Below are 23,142 nucleotides of genomic sequence, written 5' to 3'. Positions count from 1 at the left end.
AGCAACATCTTTGGTCAGCAGGATGCCTTTCTAGGTATTGCTCCCAGGGACTAATGAGAAGTGAATGATTTTGTGTGTATGTGTGTGCATGTGTATACATGCATATACATTCTTGTGTGAATAAAAATGAATGCAGCAGATAGACTGCTTTGAATGCAGCAAGATCAGCACCAAAATGGGGAAAATAGGAAAATAATAATGTTTTACTATATATACTCAGACACATAAATGCTAAGGCTGTTGCTGTGGCAATTATCTAGCATACCTTTTTTCTTTAAAAAGCTATTGTTGGAAACTATGCTTAGCTTAAAAAGACACTATATTCTGTAATATCTTTTATATCAATTGAAAAGCATTTTAGTTGGTAGAAGGGGTTGATGGAGAGATGGGTGTACCTTTCAATTACATATTATAATTCAAATAGGAATATCAGCTGTAGCTTTAGCAATTGAAAGAGTCCTCACTAAAATTCCCATTTTGGCTCAATATAGAAAACCCCAGATTATGATCAGGGGAAAACTGTCAACTAGATAGTCACTTCTCCCTTTGAATGGGATACCTAGTAAAGAGGTCTTGACTCTAATATTTGACTTCACTGCTTTATTTTACTTTCACTGCCTTACTTTACTTTCACTGCCTTAAAAGCTCTAACAAAGAGCTGAACCTTGTCTCTCAGCTATTTGAAGGAATGTTTGGAGAGAATGGGGTTAGAGGCCCATAGGTTGTAATCAAGGAGCTAGGGACAATTCATAAGAATATAAGATTGGCTCAAGAGTTGTTTCTATGATTTAGCCACCCCTAGGAGAATACAAGATTTTCTAAATAGTTGTTTCTAAGGTTTAGCCAGCTACCCCCAGGAGTCTCTCTGATGGTGAGATCAAATTCTAGAGCCAAAACATGGCATCATGTTTTGAAAGAGCATGGTTTTCCTTATTGATACCAACTTCAAAAGTTACGGTTGTCTCCAAGTATACTAATTTCCCCTAGTTACCCATCAGATATCTATCACTCATCAATTTATATAAACTTTTATGAAGCTGATTATGTCTTCAGTCTATACCAATTCTGGGGGGTAGTAAGTCTCATAAGTTTGTCAGCCACTGTGCAAAAGCAGGGCTTCATTTTAGTTGCCTTAAACTATTTTTCACTTTCAAAGAGTTTTCTAGTCCTGTGTATTGGAGTTTGGTAAACAACACAAAGCTAACAAGATATATAGCCTTCGTATATTTACAATCTTGGATTATAGCCCCTTTCAGTTTTTGTTTTTCCATGCTGAAAAGGCCTCTCTTTTTGGTCTGCTTTGGGTATACACACACACACACACACAAACAACAACCACCTTGTCAGGTTGTGAGAACTAATTGACTTAAATACAGAAGTATCTCACATACTCTAAGGACTTAATTAACATCAGCTTTCTTCCTCTTCCATCCTTCCTCTTAAATCTTAGTGATCTGTTTTCTGACACATGGTGGTTAAAATTACACAGACTTCAGGGACAGACACACCATGGTTTTGTTCAAAAAGAGGAAAATGGTTTGTTTCCAGTCCTCTTCTTGATAATATCTACTTAACATTTCATTGATTCATTCATCTTGGGGATAAAGAAGTACACAGAGCAACATTCATTGGGGAATTATCTTTGTCTACTTTCCTGGTTTAAAATGGATAGTTGAGATGTCATCATTCTATATGTATCATTTGGATTAAGTATAGCCCAATGCCCCCATGTTGTCAGGGATATTCACAGAGGACACTGAAGCAGAACAGAGACACTTTACTGTCTATATGGTGGCTAGGGATTTGTGAGCCAATTTTTCACTGGCTGGGGAAGTGGTAGGGTTTGTCAAAATCCCAGCTTGGTTCCCTCAGAATCTATTTCCTTTTGTTTATACAACCAATAAGAGCTCTACCTCATTAATATGATGTTGACTTGATTTATCTTAGTATTATAAAATTTTAGATTAGAAAGAGCCCTTGGATGTCATTTGGTCCAGCAGTCTCCATGATGAATAAATCTGCTTTGCATTATCCTTAACAATTGGTCACCCAACTTTCATTTGAACACCTGAAGTCACGGGAAACTTATCAACTCTCGGGCAGTCCATTCTATCGCTGGATAACTCTGATTGTTAGACACATCTTTGTCATATTAAGCAGAAATATGCTTCCTGGTAATGCCCTCCTGTTGATCCTAATTTTTTTCCCATGGAGAGGAATCATATTTTCTTAAAAACATAGAGACTTGTATCTAGCCATTTAAAGATCTCTTACAACTCAATAATAAGACAAACAATTCAAAAAAATTAGGCAGAAGACTTGGACACTTCATAAAAGAAGATATACAGATGGCAAACGAGCACATGAAAAGATGGTAATCATTAGTCATTACAGAGGGTAAATTAAAGCCATAGGAGATACCACTTCATACACAAAAAACCTGACAACACTAAGTGACAGTGAAGATACAGAGCCACTGGACCTCTCATATCACTGATGGAGATATAAAATGGTAGGACTGCTTTGGAAAACCGTTTGGCAGTTTCTTATAAAGATAAACATAAAATTACCACAGAACCCAGCAATCCTACTCCTAGGTATTTACCCAAGAGAAATAAAAACACACATTTCCACGAAGGCCTGTACATGTATATTCTTATCAATTTTATTTATAATAGCCAGAAACTGAAAACAACCCAAATGCTCATCAGCTGGTGAATGAATAAGCAAACTGTAGTACATTTATTATATAGAACACTACTCAGCAATAAAAAGGAACAAACTACTCATACATGCACTGACAAGGATGAATCTTAAATGCATACTGCTAAATAAAGAAGCCAGATACAAAAAGCTATGCATTGTAATATTCAATTTATATGACATTCTGAAAAAGGCAAAACTATAGGGACAGAAAACTGATTATTGGTCGCCAGGGTGGAAAGTCAGAGAACTCTGGGGAGAGGTGATATTTTGAGGGTAATGTAAATATTCTATATCTTGATGGTAGTGGTGTTTACATCATTGTATACATTTGTCAAAACTCAACAACCTGTGCACTAATAAGGTGTGATTCTTATTGTATGTAAATCATATCTCAATAAACCTGACAAAAAAAAAAACAAAGAGATTTTAAAATGGGCCTTTTCCAAGGTAAAGTGATGCAGCCAACAAGCCAAGGAACAAAGGCAGTCACTGGAAGCTGGAAAAGATAAGATTCGGAATCTCCTCTTGAGCCTCTGGAGGGAGCATGGCCTGCCGATGACTTGATTTCAGACTTTTGCCCTCCAGGTCCATGAAAATATAAATTTCTGTTGGTTTATGTCACTATGCTTATGGTAATTAGTAATGGCAGCCCTAGCAAACTAATATACTCGCTATACTCAGTTTTCTCATCTGTAAATGGGCATATGATAATACTTACTTTATAGGGCTGTAAATGAGAATTAAATGAATCAATATATCTAAGGCACATTAGAACAGTAGCTGGCACACATTAAATGCACTTGAAGTAGTATTTATTATGACTCTTTAATAGTTAAGTGACCTTAGTTATCTTTAGCCTCCAGTCCCTTCACCTGTTAACTGATAATAATCAAAATATTTAGTTTAACACCCAAAGAAAATAAATAAGTAAATAAAAAAATAAATAAGAGATTACATGGGCCTTTTCCTTTGATGTCTTTTCGTCATAGATTTTCTAACAGTTAGCTATTTATTCTTACTTCCAGTGTAATATTCTTATTTTCCTCATAGCCATATTTAAATGTGTTATAAGTTATAGGCTGTATGACTGAAAACAGTGTTGACAGGTACACAGCTAGGGCAGGAAGCAAAATCATGTCTCTGAAACCTAGCATTGGCTGAACTCTGGATGATCTTTCCTCACACACATAGATCTCACCATTTTGGCTCCATACATGCCTGCACCAAATGGTAGCCAGATACAAGTGGGGGCTGCAGGAGACATATTGGGAAGGGCACAGGAGCATGGAAGTTCCAGCCAGCCAACTGGGGAGGAGCAAATTGAAGCTTTGGGAGAGTCATATTTTTGAAATGGTACGTCTAGATGTAGCTATAGCAAAAGAGACTTGTCAAAATGTAAGGGAGGAAAATCACTTTTTAAAACATTTATCAAGTGGTGTGTACTATACACACCACTGAATCTTGCTTCATCCTTAACCTCTGCAGTGACTACAAAGGACTTACACTTTCTATTTTATCCACTTCTATACTGTTTGCATTTTATGAGGTTCTATTACCTTTATAATCAAGAAAAACAATAAAGTTTTGTTTTCTAAGTTCATCATTGAGGAATGGTTAAATAAATCATAGTATCAATATATCCATACCATGGAATAATTTGAGGTCATTAAAAAAATGAAATATGTTTGTATATACTAATATGGAAAGACATCTATGATATATTATTAAGTAAAAAAAGTAAATCATAAGAAAATATGCACCATGTCATCCAGATTAAAAAACAACCAATCCTAAACAAATTATACAAATCCATAATCATATGTTTATATGTAAATACAGAGAGAAAGATCTAGAAGGATACAAATCAAACCAAATATACTAGTTATCTGTGAATAGACATTGATAGGGGAGGGGGGAGTGTGAGGAGGACTTTATTTTTTATCTTACATATTTTTGTTTAGTTTGAATTTTCAATAAGCATTATTTTTGTAACAAAATTATATTGATATAAATCAGCATATTGATACTAATTATTATAATTATATATAATTATTATAATTACACTAATATTAACATCAACATAATATTCTTTTAGAAGTGGGTTAGCCCATAAAGAGAGCTTTTGTCTGGTTCCCAAATCCTCATTATAAAGTAATTTTACAATAATTATACCCATGCACTTATGGTAAATTAATCTACAACAAAGGAGGCCAGAATATGTAAAAGAATGAAATGAGAACATTCTCTAACAGCATACACAAAAATAAACTCAAAATGGATTAAAGACCTAAATGTAAAACTGGATACCATAAAACTCCTAGAGCAAAAAAAAAGGCAAAGCACTCTCTGACATAAATCGCAGCAATATCTTTTTGGATCCGTCCCCTAGAGTAATGGAAATAAAATAAAAAATAAACAAATGGGACCTAATTAAACTTAAAAGCTTTTGCACAGCAAAGGAAACCATAAACAAAACAAGAAGTTAACTTACAGAATGGAGAAGATATTTGCAAACAATGCAACCAACAAGAGATTAATCTCCAAAGCATAGACACAGCTCATAAAGCTCAATATAAAAAAAAAAAACCCAATCAAAAGATGGGCAGAAGATCTAAATAGATATTTCTCCAAAGAAGTCATATAGATGGCCAAAAGGCACATGAAAAGATGCTCAACATCACTAATTAGAGAAATGCAAATCAAAACTACAATGAGGTATCACACACCAGTCAGAATGGCGATCATCAAAAAGTTTACAAAAATAAATGTTAGAGAGGGTGTGGAGAAAAAGGAACCCTCCTACATTGTTGGTGGGAATGTAAATTGGTACAGCCACTATGGAGAACAGTATGGAGGTTCCTTAAAAAACTAAAATTAGAGATACCATATGATCCTGCAATCCCACTCCTGGGCATATATCCAGAGAAAACTCTAATTTGAAAAGATACATGCACCCCAATATTCATAGCAGCACTATTTACAATAGCCAAGACATGGAAGCAACCTAAGTGTCCATCGACAGATGAATGGATAAAGAAGATGTGGTATATATACACAATGGAATACTCAGCCATAAAAAAGAATTAAATAATGCCATTTGCAGCAACATGAATGGACCTAGAGATTATCATACTAAGTGAAGTAAGCCAGACAAATATCATATGATATTGCTTATATGTGGAATCTAAAAAAATTGATACACTTGAACTTATTTACAAAACAGAAATAGACTCACAGACATAGAAAACAAACTTATGGTTACCAACAGGGAAAGGGTGGAAGGGATAAATTAGGAGTTTGGGATCCAAATATACACACTACTATATATAAAATAGGTAACCAACAAGGACCTACTGTATAGCACAGGGAACTATACTAAATATCTTGTAATAACTTATAATGGAAGAGAATGTATAAAAAAGTATATATATATATATAACTGAATCTCTTTGCTGTACACTTGAAACTAACACAACATTGTAAACCAACTATATTTCAATAAAAAAAGAATATAAAACGGAGAAAAGACAGTCTCTTCAATAAGTGGGCCTGGGACAGCTGGACAGCTACATGTGAAAGAATGAAATTAGAACATTTTCTCACACCATATACAAAAATAAACTCAAAATGAATTAGGTGAATAAACTCACCTAAATGTGACTGGCAACCATAAAACTCCTAGAAGAGAATGTAGGCAGAACACTCTGACATAAATCATAGTAATATTTTTTTGGATCTGTCTCCTAAGGCAAAGGAAACAAAAGCAAAAATAAACAAATGGGACCTAATTTAAATTATAAGCTTTGCACAGCAAATGAAACCATCAACAAAATGAAAAGACAACCTACTGAATGGGAGAAAATATTTGCAAATGATAAGGGGTTAATATCCAAAATACATAAACAGCTCATACAACTCAATATCAAGAAAACAAACAATTAAAAAATAGGCAGAAGACCTGAATAGTCATTTTCCTAAAGAAGACTTACAGATGGCCAACAGGCACATGAAAAGATGTTCAACATTGTTAATCATCAGAGAAATTCAAATCAAAACCATAATGTCACCTCACAACTGTCGGAATGGCTATCATCAAAACGAACACAAATAACAAATGTTGGTGAAGATGTGGAGAAAAGGGAACCCTCGTACACTGTTGGTGGGAATGTAAATTGGTGCATCCACTGTGGAAAACAGTATGGAGGCTTCTCAGAAAACTAAAAATAGAACTACCATATGATTCAGCAATTCCACTCCTGGGTATATATCCAAAGAAAACAGAAACTCTAATTCAAAAAGATACATGCACTCCAATATTCGTAGCAGCATTATTTACAATAGTCAAGATATGGAAGCAACCTAAGTATCCACCAACAGACGAACAGATATAGATGTGGTATATATATATAATATATATATATTACACACACACACACACACACACACACACACACACACACACACAATGGAATACTACTCAGCCATAAAAAAGAACGAAATTTTGCCATTTGAAACAACATGGATGGACCTGGAGGGTATTATGCTTAGTGAAATAAGTCAGACAGAGAAAAACAAATACTGTATGTTATCACTTATATGTGGAATCTAAAAAATAAAACAAACTAGTGAATATAGCAAAAAAGAAACAGACTCACAGGTATAGAGAACAATCTAGTGGTTACCAGTGGGGAGAGGGAAGGGGGAAGGGGCAAGATAGGGGTAGAGGATAAAGTGGCACAAACTACTATGTATAAAATAAATAAGCAACAAGGATATATTGTATAGCTAGCACAGAGAATAACTGAACTATAAACTGAGCATAATCTATAAAAATTTTGAATCACTCTGTTGTACACCTGACACTAATATAATATTGTAAATCAACTATACTGTAATTTTTTTTAAAAAAAGGAAAACAAGAACAACAACAACAAAGTAAATTGAAGATTCCCTATACAGTATGGAGGTGAATATAAAAGATCATATTGTGGCCCAAACTTTTTCCTCCCAATGCCCTCTCACCCTGATGGTGTCTAATATACCACCAATAAATTAAGGTTAGTATAATAAAAAAAAAACTGACACAAAGCAGAGTTTTCAAATGGAAGCCTGAATAAGTTCTTTTATTAGTTTGCTAGGGCTGCCATGAAAAGTACTACAGACTAAGTGGCCTAAACAACAGAAATTTTCTTTCTCACAATTTTGGATGTTGGAAGTCCAAGATCAAGGTGTCGACAAGGTTGTTTCTTCTGAGGCCTCTCCTCTTGGTTTGTAGATGGTGATCTTATCCCTGTCTCTTCACATGGTCTTCTCTCTGTGTGTGTCTTTTTCCTAATCTCCTCTTCTTATAAGGACACCAGTCATATTGATTAGAGCCTGCCCTAGTGACCTCATTTTCATTTAATTACCTCTTTAAAGACCCTACCTCCAAATATGGTCACATCCTAAGTCACTGGAGGTTAGGATTTCAACATATGAATTTTGAGGGGACACAATTCAGCCCATAACAGTTCTATGATTTAGGAATTGCACCTATTTCTAAAAAGGTAAATAATTACAATCATTTTTAACTTTAAATGGGAACTAGAGAATTTAGTATGCAAACCATTCAAAATACAAATGAATTCTCAGATAATGAGTTAAATGTTTGCTTAAAATGATTGATGGCCCTTTTTGAAGATGAACAACTGTGGTCAATACATTACTCCTGATTATATGTGGATTGCCTGGCAGATTGTGCCTAATCTCATTTCTAAATTCATCCCTTAGCCTTACCAATTCTTGGACTCTACCAAAGTCTTAACCTCTAGTTTATCCCATAGCCTCACTTTAGGAGTAGAGGAGGGAAGACCTTCTACTCAAGATCTTCAAAATACAGATAGTAAGATGCTGAATGAGATCATCCATGCAAAACACTCTTATGAAAGCAAATATTGTGTTTTCTAGTACGGTCTATGGAAGAACAGATGGACTCATGTCTTAAAGAATTTCTGAGTCCTGTATAATCAAGGATGACATAATATATAATATTCTGGACTGTGGTTCAGATGATCTGAGTTTTAGTCCTTTCTGTGCACTAGAATCAGCATGACTAGGTCAAAATATTTTACTTCTTTGGGTCTCAGTTGTTCTACTTACAAAATATGAGTGCAAGGATTTTGACAATATATTTACAAGGGTAGTAGTCGGAATTATAGTCCTGAAATATGTTATCCTTCTTAGAAGAAAGATATTTTAGGTCCTTTCCAATGTTAATAACAATAGTATCTATTACTACTTATTTTGTACTTATCATATGCCATGCACTATGCCAAGAGACTTACATACATCATTTCATTTAGTGCTTTAAACCATGAAAGGTAGGTATTGTTATTCCCATTTTACAGAGGAAGAAAGTGAAACTTAGCTTAAGTTCCCCAATGTCATATATATAGTAAGTGGCAAAGTCAATATTTGATCCCTGGTACATCTGACACCAAAGTCTGCTAATTTGCTACTTAACAGTGCATTAGAGATTGAAATTTATCAGGAACTGTATTAGTTTCCTAGGGCTGTCATAAAAAATTATCACAAACTGGGTGGCTTAAAACAACATAAATTTATTCTCTTACAGTTTTGGAGGCAAGAAGTCTGAAATTAAAGTATAGGCAAGGCCATGTTCTCTCTGAAGGCTCCAGGGGAGGGTGCTTCCTTGTCTCTTCCTAGCTTCTGGCCATTTCTGGCAATCCTTGGTGTTCCTTTGTGGCAACAAAACTCTTATCTTTGCTTCTGTCTTCACATGGCTGTCTTCTCTCTGTGTGTATCTGTGTATCCAAATTTCCCTCTTCTTATAAGGACACCAGCCATAGGGCCCACCCTAATCCAGTGTGACCTCATCTTAACTTGATTGCATCTGCAAAGATCTTATTTTTAAATAAATTCACATTCACAGGTTTTGGGTGGACATGAATTTTGGAGGGACACTCTTCAACCCAGTAGAGGAACCATTAAGCAGACAAGAAATGGAAAAACTTTTGCAGTATGTCTGACTATGGTTTTCCTAAGCTGTGAATAATGAATAAAAGGTTACATGAGTTGAGGCTTTCATTTCTTTGTCCCTTATATTTTCTTTGCTTATGCCAAATAATGTTCCTACTGCCAGTCATGTTGTACTGTATTCTAAGTTAATAGTGTAGTATAATTTGAAAGAAGTCACAGATTCACATGGTTAGAACTGTGGTTATTCACATGGTTAGATACTCATTAGGCCTGTTGGTCTGCTTCTAGGCAAGGCTCACTGATTCATGTCAGATAGTTGGGTGTCTGAAACTTTCTGAATAGTTTTCATGGCATCTCCTAGTAACCTGACCTAGTGTTCAGAAGCTCTTTTCAAGTCTAACTTTCAAACTTCTGGCTACAATTGAATCTAATTTTAGTTTATGGATTCTACTGTCTTGAGAATCCTGACATAAAATGTTACAATGAGATTGTTAATACTTAACATTTACAAAGCAATTTAATGCTGCATATTTTACTCCTATATACTTTTACTCCTGCTAGCTTACAGTAAATCTGTAAGATGTTATTAAACTAGCCTTATTTTACAGAAATTGAACTTCAGAGAAGTTGAGTTACTTACCAAAGGTCATAGAGCTAGTAAATGATAGAGCTGGAACTCCAACCCACATCTTCTGTTTCTAAATCCTGTGCTTTGTCCCATTATACCCCACTTCAGAATAAAGAAGCAAAGTCTAATCTTATTTTTTTAGTGTTATGATAAATTTAAGAGCTATCAGGAGAGAAGTGCTTTGGGATTACAGAATTCTAGAGTCAGAGGGACCTTAAAATTATACATTGTGGTAACAGTTTCCTAAAGAGATCAAATTCTGGTAACTGGATTGATGCTATTAGAAAGGCTTTGAACTGAGTTTGGCTTACAAATGACACTCTACACTGGTGTGGTTGAGTTCATTGACAACACACAAGAAATGAAAATATACTACTTTGGACACTAGAAAAATGATCATTTGAGCATCAATTTTCTGAGTAAGGAGGTCAACTAAGCAAATGAGGGAGTTGTAGACTAAAAAGTAAAAAGAACACGTATAGGTTTGCTTAACAGCATGGACTTTGAAGTCAGGTAGTTCTGGGTTTGCATCCTACCATTTACTAGCTAGATGACCTGGGATAAGTTACTTAACCTCTCTAAACTTCAGTTTCCTTCTCAATAAAATGGATATAAGAATGTCTACATCATTGTGTTGACGTAAATATTGAAAGATTATACACACACACACACATACACACACACACACAATACTTAGCAGGGTACTCTGCACAATAAGTTGTAGTTTCCAATAATAATAACAATATTATTGTCATTATTCCTATTATGGTGGAGCATCATCTAAGCCCCCACCCAACTTATCTTGAAAGGTTATTGTGGAAAATGACATTTATTTATAAATATTTATATATGTATACAGAAAATGATCTCTGACTTTAAGAACCATCCATAACAATAAGAGGCAACTCAAGACTTGCTCTAAGGCTGTAACAAAAGTAGCAAACATTTATTAAGTCATCAGTATGTGCTGTTCTAAGGGCTTTACATGCATACCTCATTAAATTTTGATAATAACTCTATGAAGTAGGTATTATTATTATTTCTATTCTACATATGAATAAAGTGAGCACAAGGAGGTCAAATAATTTACTAGGATGTAGTGGAGCCAGGATTTGAATTTAGACAGTTCTCATACTTTTAACTACAATGCTCTACTATCTTCCCACCACTCTGCTCTATTGCCTCTACAGCCAACACCTCTGTTAAATGAGTAATAGCAAACTGCAGCTTTAAAACAGCATAATATGAAAGTTATGTAGTTAATGAATTACAACAGTTCCCATGAAGTGAGAATTAAAAGTGGCTATATGAATACTTATGGTTATACCTGATAAAATAATGTGAAACTAAAGGTTTGTTAAGACACATGTTTAGCTTACACATTTTTTAATGAAGAATGCCTCAGTCTGTTTAGAATGGTAGTATAAATTGCAGATCAAGCCAAGATGGGGGTGAGGAGTGAAGAGTAGTATAGTAAATATATTGGAACTGTGATGGTGAAGGACTTAGCCTTTAAAAGCCCCGCTGTGGGACCCTTACTCCATGCCTTGAAGAGGGAATGAACTGGGCAGAAAGGCAAGGTACCTAGGACAATAGTGATGAACCAAGAGAAAGCCTAGGGTTAGTATGGCAAACAAACAGAGTGGCTACCTGTGCCCTTTTCTATCATAAATCCTGGCAACTTCAAATTCCTGTCCTACAGCCAGAGGAGCTACTTAAAATATGTTCTTCTCTATCTCTGGGTAAGCTTCCTAAAAACCATTATCCTAAACTTTCCACTAATCTCAGTGTATTCCTGGGAAAGTTGCTCAATTTATAGGCTTTAATGTAATTCACTTTTAGACAGAAAGAGGGATACAGTCCTGACCAAAACAATTTATAATACCCGCTTACCTTTTTCTGCTGGGCTCAAAACAGTCACTGTGAAAAGAGAAAGAAAGGTCAAGATTAGTGATACTTAGAAACATTATTTTTCTAATGCATTTTTCCATAGCATCATTTTTAGTAATTTATTCAATGATACTTTAGGAAACCACCAGCCTGCTAACATAAGGGAAGGCAAGGATGATTAAATTCTAACTTTTGCTACCTTCCTTCATTTTAAACCTTGAGTAAGAATTTCTACTCATTCAACAAATACAAGGATAATCTGACTTTAAAAAAGCCAACAAATGGGAAACACTCAAGCTATATAACATGGCAATAAGAACTTAAAAGATGATAAATTAGATGACTATTCATTTTCCCAAAGTATTCACTGTAGAACATCTTTAAAAACCAAGTTTCTCTTGTATATTTAGAGGCAATATAGTGTAGAGGTTGCCTGCCAGCTCTGATGTCAGATTTTCTGGGTTACAAGCCCAGTTGCACTATGTTGTGACCCTGGGTAAGTTCCTTAACTTCCATAACATTGCCTACCTCACAAGGTTACTTGAGAATTAGATGAGTTAATGTATGTAAATGCTGTCTAGCATAGTATCTAGCACAAGGCAAGTACTTAATGAATATTAATTATTATATTTGAATGAAGATTTCATAAAATATTAGAACTGGAAGGGACTTTAGCGATTATCTGGTTTACCTGTCCCATTTACAGATGGGAAAAATGGACTAGAGTAGTATCATATGATTTGCCCAAGGTCACAGAACAAGTTAGTGGTGGAGTTGGGACTATATTCCAGTCTCCAGGACTTCTTCCATGTATTATGTCTACCTCCTCCAATCATTCCTTGTTGGCTTACTGTGATATATATGTAACTTCTGTTCAGAACGTCATTTGTACAAAATGGGGCCTACCTGTCTTTACTCACCACCAACATCTGTGTGCATCTGTACTATGTGCTAAGGTAAAGTGAAATTATAAGGCATAGATCTCAATCTTGAGAAGCTATTAAAGTGGTTTTCATACACATTGTTAAACTTTTAAGGATCAGAAAAGGGGAAAAATCCAAACAGAGAATGAGACTATACTCTAGGGGTTATTTCCTCAGGTTCTTCATTAGTCATAACTTCTCCTCTTTATTTGCAGGTCTATTTTTGTTGAGTCTTTAAAAAATGCTCCTTGTCACAAAGCACTGAGCCGATATCCCTGTGCCATGCGGCTGCTTCCCACTAGCTAGCTACCTTACGTTTGTTAGTGTATGTGACCGCCTGGAGGGGTGGGATAGGGAGGGTGGGAGGGAGGGAGACGCAAGAGGGAAGAAATATGGGAACATATGTATATGTATAACTGATTCACTTTGTTATAAAGCAGAAACTAACACACCATTGTAAAGCAATTATACCCCAATAAAGATGTTAAAAAAAATGCTCCTTGTAATGATCTTTTGAATGGACTTTGTTAAAACTGTTCCATTTTGTCTGTGCTAAAAATCCGACCAGGTGATATCTTCTTTTTTCTAATATACTGCCTGGAGATTGATACCAATTTCTTTTTTTTTTCTTTTCAGTTAGAGAATCCTGGTTAACAATGATTGACAGAAGCACATCCTCTACTTTGACAAATGGAAGTGGAAACAAGAAGTCTTGATGGGTCAACCTGGAACTTCATGATTTTGCACATACATGTTGTGTGACTACATCAGTCCCACTAGGCCCTGAATTGGGTTAATAACATCTCTTTAAAATGGGACTAGAGAGAGCACAGTTGCTTGGAGAACAATATTAATAAAGAGTAGCTGACAAATTGCTGTTTGGTATATCTCCTTCTACCTCTATCAATGAACAATAACTGCGAAACAAAAAGTGGAGATCCTAACTCTCATTTGATTGGCTACTTGCTACAGCATTTGTGGGTGAGGGAAGGAGAACATCCAGTGCTTTGCAGATATTGGAATGAGACAATGTATATACAGAAAAATGAGTGGGGACCTGTGAAGTCTGTAGGTGGGGGATAGCTGTTTTTAAGTAATTTTAGGACCATCATGTGCAAGTGGGATTGGTTTATATGATCCAAGAACAGAGGGCAGAAATAGAATCAATGAGTAAAAGCTGCAGGTCAATACATTTCAGTTCAATGAAAGAGAAGATAATGATGATGATGATGATGATAACAATGAGCAGCCAGACTGGCAGCATTGGGAAGGAGTAAGTTTCCCATTATAAACACTTGGAAATGTCCTGTAGGACATTTAGACATTAGTTAGGTATTGGACTTGACTTTTAAAGTCTTTTCACTCCTAAAATCTGTACGGAGTCAATAAGTCTAAGGGGAAAATATTTTCTTGTAAAATTCCCTGTTAGAAGTTACATACTTCTGAGAAAAAAAAAAAGGTGGTCTTTATTCTAAAACATTGTGGCACTTATCTTGGTAGTTCTGCCTTTCCTTTATTTTTCTAATATTGCCTTTTGCGTTATTAAAGGAAAAGACTAAGATACTTCAGTCATATTTAAAATGAAAATGACTAAACTTTTCCAAAATGAATCCTTTATCATGAATCTCTTGGGGAAATGTACACTTAGCCATACTATGGGTAATTTGTCCTGCATGATTATAGAGTGATGTGGTGATATGTGTAATTACACACCTGCTCTGTTCCTTCAAATTTTAGCTCACTACCCGGCAAGTTAAGTGACTGGGGTTATCATCAAATAGCTTTTTTTACTCTCTCCTCTTTTCTTTTACCTGTTTACTGATTCTTTGCAACCAAGTATGGAGAAAAGGTACGGAAGGGTAGAAAATATGCAACGGCTTTTCATCAAAGACAACTAGTTTCAAACAAAAGCATATATCATGACTTCCTTTAAATAGACACATTTTAGAATTCACAGAAGGGTATTGGTAGAATAAACCTAATTTGGGACTATATGCGGATGGTCAACAATGTTAGTCCAAGGACATGGAAGAAATTCTACAACAGTGCTGTCCAAGAGAAATATAATACAAACCATGTAGTTTAAATGTTCTAGTAGGAACATTTTTTAAAGTTAAAAATAATAATAAAAAAGTGGAGTTAACTTTAATAATATATTTTATTTAATCCAATATATCAAAAATATCATTTCAACATGTTATCTACACAGATTATTAACTATATATTTTGCATACTTCATTTTGCATTAAATTTTTGAAATCTGGTGCATATTTTAAGCTTTCCAGCACGTCTCAATTCAGGTGCCATATTTCACGTGTTTAATAGCCACATATGGCTAATGGCTACCAAATTAGTGAAGCTCAAAAGGACTTGTGGAAGGAGAGTGGGAAGGCTGAAAATATAAGCCTAGTGAGATGAGTGCTTAGTTACAGCATGAAGTTCTCTTTTAACTGATGAGTCATTTGGGAAGGGAGTTTATTGCAGTGATGTTTAGCAATCATCACTGATGAATATGGTATGTATTCATATTCTGGCTCTGTCACTTACTTGTTCTGTAATTAATTATTTAATCTCTTTGTGCCTCAGTTTTTTTCATTCATAAACTGAGGATAAATTAATTTATGTTATAAGGTTGTTATAGGAACTAAATTATAAAATACATGTAAAGTACTTGGGTGCCTGATACATAATAGGTAGTTCATTATTATTAGCTATTTAGTATTTTTCTGAAAAAGGTAAACTGTTCAGTGAGGTTAGGTTTTACAATAGTTTGGGACAAAACAAGTCTTATCTTTAAAATTATTTATGATATTGATCCCAAAGTTAAATAGGATGGTTTTAAAATAATGTATTCAATATCAAAATGAATATATTTGATACTCACTTTTTCCAATAGATGTTTCTTATATTTTAGGTTAGGAGAGAGAATAGAATTTGAAATGCAGAACCTAGATACATTTCTCATTATGTTCTGCTTGTTGAAAGCAAACTAATCATGCCAGTCTTCATTTACTCCTCTGAAAAAGTTACTCATACTAGCCATTCATTTACTTTTTCAGCATCCATTCCCAAATCTAGATGATTTTAATACCCACCTAGGGAACTGATAAAAATATAGATTCTAGGGCCCCCTTCATATAACACATCTCTGGGTGGAGGTGTAGGAATGTGCATTACAAAAAACTCAGCAGGTGATTATGATTATCAGCCAGGTTTAAGAATCATTGGAATTATTTTAGATGTTTCATATGATACTTAACTACTCAGGTGTGATGCTTTTGACTGTTTCATATATGGATGAGTTATAAAACTATTTTAGATATAAGAATACCATGATTTATATAGGCTTAAATGGATAGCTTTTACTTCTATAGAAATTTGGTTTCTAGAAACTGTTCCTTCTGGTTTTTTGCCTTATCAGTTTTCATGTCTTCTGACTCTCTTTGAAGAAATTCTAGCTTCTCAGTAGAATTATTTCCTGGACCTTTTAATTTTAATCTCAGAATGGATACTGTTAATCACCAAAAATGGCAGAGTAGGGAATTCCAGGCCTTTGTCCTTCCCTAAAAGCCATGAATGAAGGGGCAGAAACTGTCAGAATCAACTTTTGCAGAACTCTGGAAACTGAAAGTTGGGACCTTGAAAAGAAAACAAAATTTACAAATCTTTAACTAGACTGGACAAGAAAAAAGAAGGGAAGACTCAAATTACTAATATCATAAATGAAAGTGGAGATATTAATAGAGAACATTCATAAATTGAAAGGATTATAATAGAATAGTAGGAACAATTTTACGCTAACAAACTGGATAACCTAGATGAAATGGATAAATTCCTAGAAACACAGAAACTACCAAAACTGATAAAAGAAGAAAGAAAATCAGCATATTTTTAACAAGTAAAAGATTGAATCAGTAATCAAAACCTCCCAACAAAGAAAAAAGCCAAGATCAGATGGCTTCACTGGCAAACTGTACCAAATATTTAAAGAATTAACACCAATCCTTTTCAAACTCTTACAAAAAATTGAAGAGAATTCATAAACTTTGTCCATCCACATTTATATGTTTTCATGCAGTTCTTTGGATAAGTGGGGTTAATGTGATTTACTGGTGATAATAATCAAGACTAATACATAAATCTTAAAAATGATTAAAAACCAATAGCAGAACATTTGTGTAGGCTTAAGGAAAAGCTTCATTATTATTTAGAAAAACTAATATGATCAAATTTGATTTCATTCTAAATCCATTCACATTATGATAAGATATTATATTTGTCAATGAAAGAAAAAGAAAAGCTGCTGGATTTAAGTAAAGAATCATCTTACCCTTAAATAACAACTTAAATAGATCAAATTATATAAATTCTGGCTAGTGGTGAGGGGGAAGTTTCTGCCATCTGAGGAATAAAAGACATTATTCTGCTATTTGCTACAACATATGTGTTCCAATGCTAACTATTAAAATCTTGGTTACGATTTATGTACAGTCATTTCAAATATAAAACCCGATATTAAAAAGTAAGTTTGTGAAAGCAAGCTCAAGTTTCTCATTAAAGATTATTTTCAAAAAGTTAAAAAAAAATTGAAGAGAACACTTCCTAACTCATTCTATGAGGCCAGCATTGTCCTGACACCCATGCCAGATAAAGACATCACAAGGAAAGAAAACTACATACATATTTTATGAATATAGATGCAAAACTACTCAAGTAATTACTAGCAAACCAAATTCAACCGCATATTAGAGGATTACACATCATGATCAAGTGACCTGCACCCAAGAAATGTAAGGGGTGATTCAACACATGAAAATCAATAATGTAATACAGTACATTAACAGAATGAAGGAAAAAAACCCACACATTCATCTCAATTGATGCTAGAAAAGCATTTGACAATATTCCACACACTTTCATGAAAAAAAATGCTCAAGAAACTAGAAATAGAAGAAAAGTTCCTCAACTTGATAAGGGGCATTTACAGAAAACCCACACCTAACAGTATACTCAATGGTGAAAGGTTGAAATCTTCTCCCTCAGCTAAGAAATAGGGTCAGGATGTTGATTTTCATCAATTCTATTCAACATTGTACCGACAGTTCTAGCCAGTGCAACTAGGCAAAAAAAAGAAAAAAGCATCCAAATTGGAAAAAGGAAATAAAATTATTTTTATTTGCATATGATATGATTCTATGTATAAAAAATTCTAAAAAACCCTCTTAGAACCAATGAACATATTCAAGCAAAGTTGCAGAACACAAGATCAACACTCCATATCAGTTTTATTTCTAAATACACTAGCAGTGAACAATCAGAAAAGGAAATTAAGAAAGCTATTCCATTTATAATAGCATCAAAAAAAATACTCGGGAATAAATTTAACCAAGGAGGCTCAGGACTTATACACTTAAAATTCCAAAACACTGCTGAAAGTGACTGAAGACCTAAATAAATGAAGAGACATCCCATGTGCATGGATTGGAAAACTTGATTTTAAGATGGCATTCTCTTCAAAACAATACACAATTCAGTACAACCCTTATCAAAATTCCAATGAACATTTTGCAGAAGTGGAAAAGCTGATCCTAAAACTCATATGGAATTGCAAGAGACCCTAGCCAAAACAGTCTTATAAAAGAAAAATAAAGTTGGAGGACTCACACATCTTGACTTCAAAATTTAAAACAAAGGTATGGTAATCAAAACAAGTGTGGTACTGGCAGAAGAAGAGACAAACGAATCAATGGTACAGAATTAAGAGTACAGAAATAAATCCAGAGCTCTATGGTCAATTGGTTTTTGACAATCATGTCAAGGCTATTCAATGAGGTAAGAATAGTCTCTTCTATAAATGATGCTAGCATAACTGCATAGCCATATGCAAAGAATGAACCTGGACTCCTCCCTCACACCATATACAAAAATGAACTCAAAATGGATCAAAGACTTAAATGTAAGAGATAAAACTATAAAACTCTTAGAAGAAAACACAGGGGTAAATCTTTATGACCTTGCATTTGGCAATGGGTTCTTAGATATGATACCAAAAGCATAGGCCACAAGTAAAAAATATAGATAAATTGAACTTTATCAAAATTAAAAACTTTGTGTATCAAATGATGCTATCAAGTAAGTGAAAAGACAATTCATGGAATGGGAGAAAGTATCTGTGAATCATTTATCTGATAAGGGTTGAGTATCCAAAATACATAAGGAAATCTTATAATTCAACAACAAAAAAATAAATAACCCAATTAAAAACGTGCAAAGGACTTGAATAGACATTTCTTTAAAGAAGATATACAAATGGCCAACAAACACATGAAAAGATGCTCAGTATCACTAGTCAACAGGGCAATGCAAATCAAAATCACAGTAAGATACCACATCATACCAACTATGATGGCTATAATTAAAAAAAGGAAAATAACAAGTTTTGGTGAGAATGTGGAGAAATTGGAACCCTCCAACATTACTGATAGAAATGTAGATTGTGCAGCCATTGTAGAAAATAGTTTGGAGGTTCCTCAAAAAGTTAAACATAGAATTAACATACAGCCCAGCTTTACCACCCCTCTCCCTGGTATTTACACAAAAGAGTTGAAAACAAGTATTTAAACAAATACTTGTACATCAATGTTTATGGCAGCACTATTCAGAATAGACAAAAAGTGGAAACAACCCAAATGTCCATCAACCATCAAGGGATGAATGGATAAGATGGATAAAGTGTGGTATACAATGGGATATTATTCAGCCATAAAAAGAAATGAAGTACTGTTACATACTACAATGTGAATAAACCTCAAAAACATTACACCAATTGAAAGAAGCTAGGCACAAAAGGAGATATACTGTATGATACCACTTATGTGAAACATCCAGAATCCATAGAGACAGAACACAGATTAGTGGTTGGTAGAGACTAGGGGAAGGAGCAAATAGGGAGTGACTGTCTAATGCCTATGAGGTTTTCTTCTGGGGTGATGAAAGTGTTTTGGAACTAGATATTAGTGATGACTGTATAACATTGTGAATGTACTAAATGTCACTAAATTGAATGCTTTAAAATGGTTAATTTTATGTTATGTGAATTGTACCTTAAAAAATGGATCCTGCTACTTTTCTCCCTGTTTAAAGTCTAAGCTTATTTTCTTGAGTCAAGCAGAATCTTATATCCTCATTAATAATAGTAATAACAAGTTACTATTTAATGAGCTCTTACAATGTGCTGTCAACTGTGATGCATGCTTTTCATGCACCATATTATTTAAATCTCATAACAATGCTATAATGGCATATAGTATGTGATAAGGAAGTATTTGTGGTATGAATGAACAACCATATAAGCAAAGTGCATGTGAGGCAACTGAAGTTGAGAGAGATTAGGTAAGTTGCATCAGGTATCCTAATTAGTAAGTGGCTGAATCCAAACTCTAAGATTTATAAGACAAAAATACCACTTTTGACTTCAGCTCTAACCTGATATTAGGGAGAAAGACATCAGGTTCTGTTTTTAGAAAGAAGTGAGGTCCTTAATATTACTTTTTGAGTCATACTGAAACTCAAATCTGTTGTTTTGATTGTGTCACTTTGGTTATCAGGCAGCTTTGATATCCGATTCTATATTATTTACTAAATATGTGAGTTTAGGAAAATTTGATCTAACCTTTCTGAAACCAAGGCCACTCATTTGTTAAAGATTGTCAAGTGAAGATGACAGGATGGACTGGTGGAACCTGAATTGGAAATCAAGGCTACCTTACCCTCCTGGTTTTTAAATAATGGAATCTGATGTAAAATGTTAAGAAAACACTGTGCAGGCCAGTGTTCTGTGAGGGGATGCCCAACAGGACAAATAGGAGTCTTAATGTGAGGGGATTGGAAATATACTGGGACCTCACACTGAATGAATAGGGAACATTGTAGAACACAGTTTTAAGGGTATTAGAAGTGGGATTCTAGCACTGAAGTCACAATAACTATTAGTGGAATCTCCTTTGAGAAGAGACAGGGATTCTTCAATGTGAGAGGCAAGGGGAGATATCACTATGAGAAAAGCAGAGGCTCTTGAGGAGACAGGATATACCATGAAGAATACACTGTGAATTGATTAGAACACTATAAAGCCATTAGTGATAAAGATAGGGGGCTGGGGGTAATCCAAGTGGGATAGGGTCTTGAGATTTGTGTCCGGAAATACTGTGGAATTCTGAGTTTGAAAGCAGAACATACACTGTGGGAACCATTTTATAGATATGGAGGGGATGAAATGCTCCCTGGTGTTACAGGACAGGGTACAAAGAGGAGAAACCGGATTTATAAAAGGGTGGTCTAGGAGAGGAAACAAGAAATGAGGCTCCCATTGGAAGGGGCAGGATATACTAGAAACCCCTGTAAGAAAGGATGGTGTTTCCCTAGTTCGAGAAGACAAGGGACAAGTGCAATCCTAGGGGAAAATAAGTGAAGATAATAATAAGAATCCAGAGGAATAGGATGGCAAAATGTGTGGCTAACAGTGGAAGCGTATTGCAGGAGGTAGAGAGTGGGTTTCAAAAAAGACAGCAAGGGGAGATCATCATTAGAAAAGTAATGGCCCTTGGAAGGGGTGTGGGGGATACTGTGGGAACCCTTGTGGGAGGGTAATGAGGATACTCTAGTGTGAGAAGACAGTGGACAAAGCAGGACCATAGTGTGATAAAAGCAGGGTGACTAGTATGAGGTTCACAAAATAATGTGGGGCCCCAAATGGGAAGGAGTGAAAACACCTCAAAGCAGGCAGGCAGGAGACTACAGGGAGCTCCAGTGTGACAAAATCAGGGCCTCTTGCATGAGGAGACAGGACAGGATGTATTGTAGGACTCGTATTCCGCTGGAGCAGATGAGAAAATGTTGAAGCCACAGGGAAAGAGGAATGGAGGGCTTATTACTTTGTGAAAAGGGGAGACCACAGTGGGATAGAACAAGGTGTACTGTGGGGTCCCAAGTGGCAGAAAAATGTGAATCACTTCAGCTGGCTTGAGAGGTTCATGGGAAAAGGAGGAATCCTAGTGATGGATAAAGGCGAGCTATTAAGAGTACAGGAAATATTTTGGGATTCCTAGTAGGAAAGAATGGGAAAATGTGGGGCTTCTAGTTGGGTGAATTGGTGGGATTCATAGTGTAAGTGGACAGTTTAAGTATACAGGGTATGTTGTTTCCTCAACTCTGTAGGATGGGAGCCCCCAGAACCAGAGCACAAGGCACAAGTGGTTGTCCTGTATGACAAAAGGGGGCCCCAGTGGAAAAAGCCAGTAAATTCTTGTGGGTAGGGCCAGGAAATAATGTAAGAAACCTTGGGTAGGAAGCGATGGTGACATGGCGGGACCCTCGTGGCAGGCCGCGCAAGAAATACTGTGGGAAGCCAGAGGTTGGAGACCAGGAGCTCTCCAGGGAGCTAAAGGAAAACCGCAGTGTGAGGGCTAAGAACATAGGGGGAGCATAATTTCCCCATCTTAGATGCTAGCTCCACTTACCCAAGCAGAGTTCAAAGACGTAGGCATAGTAGGACCAGAGCACGACGAGGACGATAACAAGCACAGGCACCCAGGAAAGTACACGGCGGCAGCACCGTAGCCCCCCAGACAGAGCCATCTTCCAGCCCCGCCGCATCTTCGGCTCGAAGATCGACCGAGCAGGCCTGCTGGCGCTGGGTCGGAACTGCTGGGGCAGCAGTTGAGAGGCGGGAAGGCGCGCTGTGCGGCGCTCCACTGCCTAGCCTGGCGGGAACAGTCTTCCCTAGTCGATACCACCTGTGGGGCTGCAGGGCAGAGTGCGCCCTGCCTGGCACAATAGGCATGAGTCACGGCGAGGAGGAACTGGCGGTGTTGGAGCGGAAAGTGATCCGTCAGGCAGTCGAGGCTGGACACGCTCAGAGGGAGTGCAGTCCCTCCTCTTTCCTCCTCTCCCACCCCCTTGCCACAGCACTGGATGCAGGGCTAGACCTCTGCAAAACTGTAAAGCGGAAGAAATTTG

At 35.8% G+C, this 23,142-nt stretch overlaps 1 protein-coding gene across 1 annotated transcript in view; it reads right to left on the bottom strand.

Moving 5' to 3' along the window:
• Positions 1-22,779, bottom strand: part of LOC103070882 (zDHHC palmitoyltransferase 15) — a 66,604-nt gene extending 43,825 nt beyond the window's left edge. Inside the window, exon 1 of the mRNA XM_007448571.1 lies at positions 22,644-22,779. Coding sequence (XP_007448633.1) covers positions 22,644-22,779 — 136 coding nt within the window. The remainder of the gene's footprint in view (positions 1-22,643) is intronic.
• Positions 22,780-23,142: the final 363 nt, after the last annotated feature.

The sequence above is a fragment of the Lipotes vexillifer genome, unplaced genomic scaffold, assembly GCF_000442215.2.
Source record: "Lipotes vexillifer unplaced genomic scaffold, Lipotes_vexillifer_v1.1 scaffold1919, whole genome shotgun sequence".
NCBI lineage: Eukaryota > Metazoa > Chordata > Mammalia > Artiodactyla > Lipotidae > Lipotes > Lipotes vexillifer.
The sequence above is the reverse complement of the archived record's forward strand: the minus strand, read 5'-3'. Positions and strand labels throughout refer to the sequence as shown.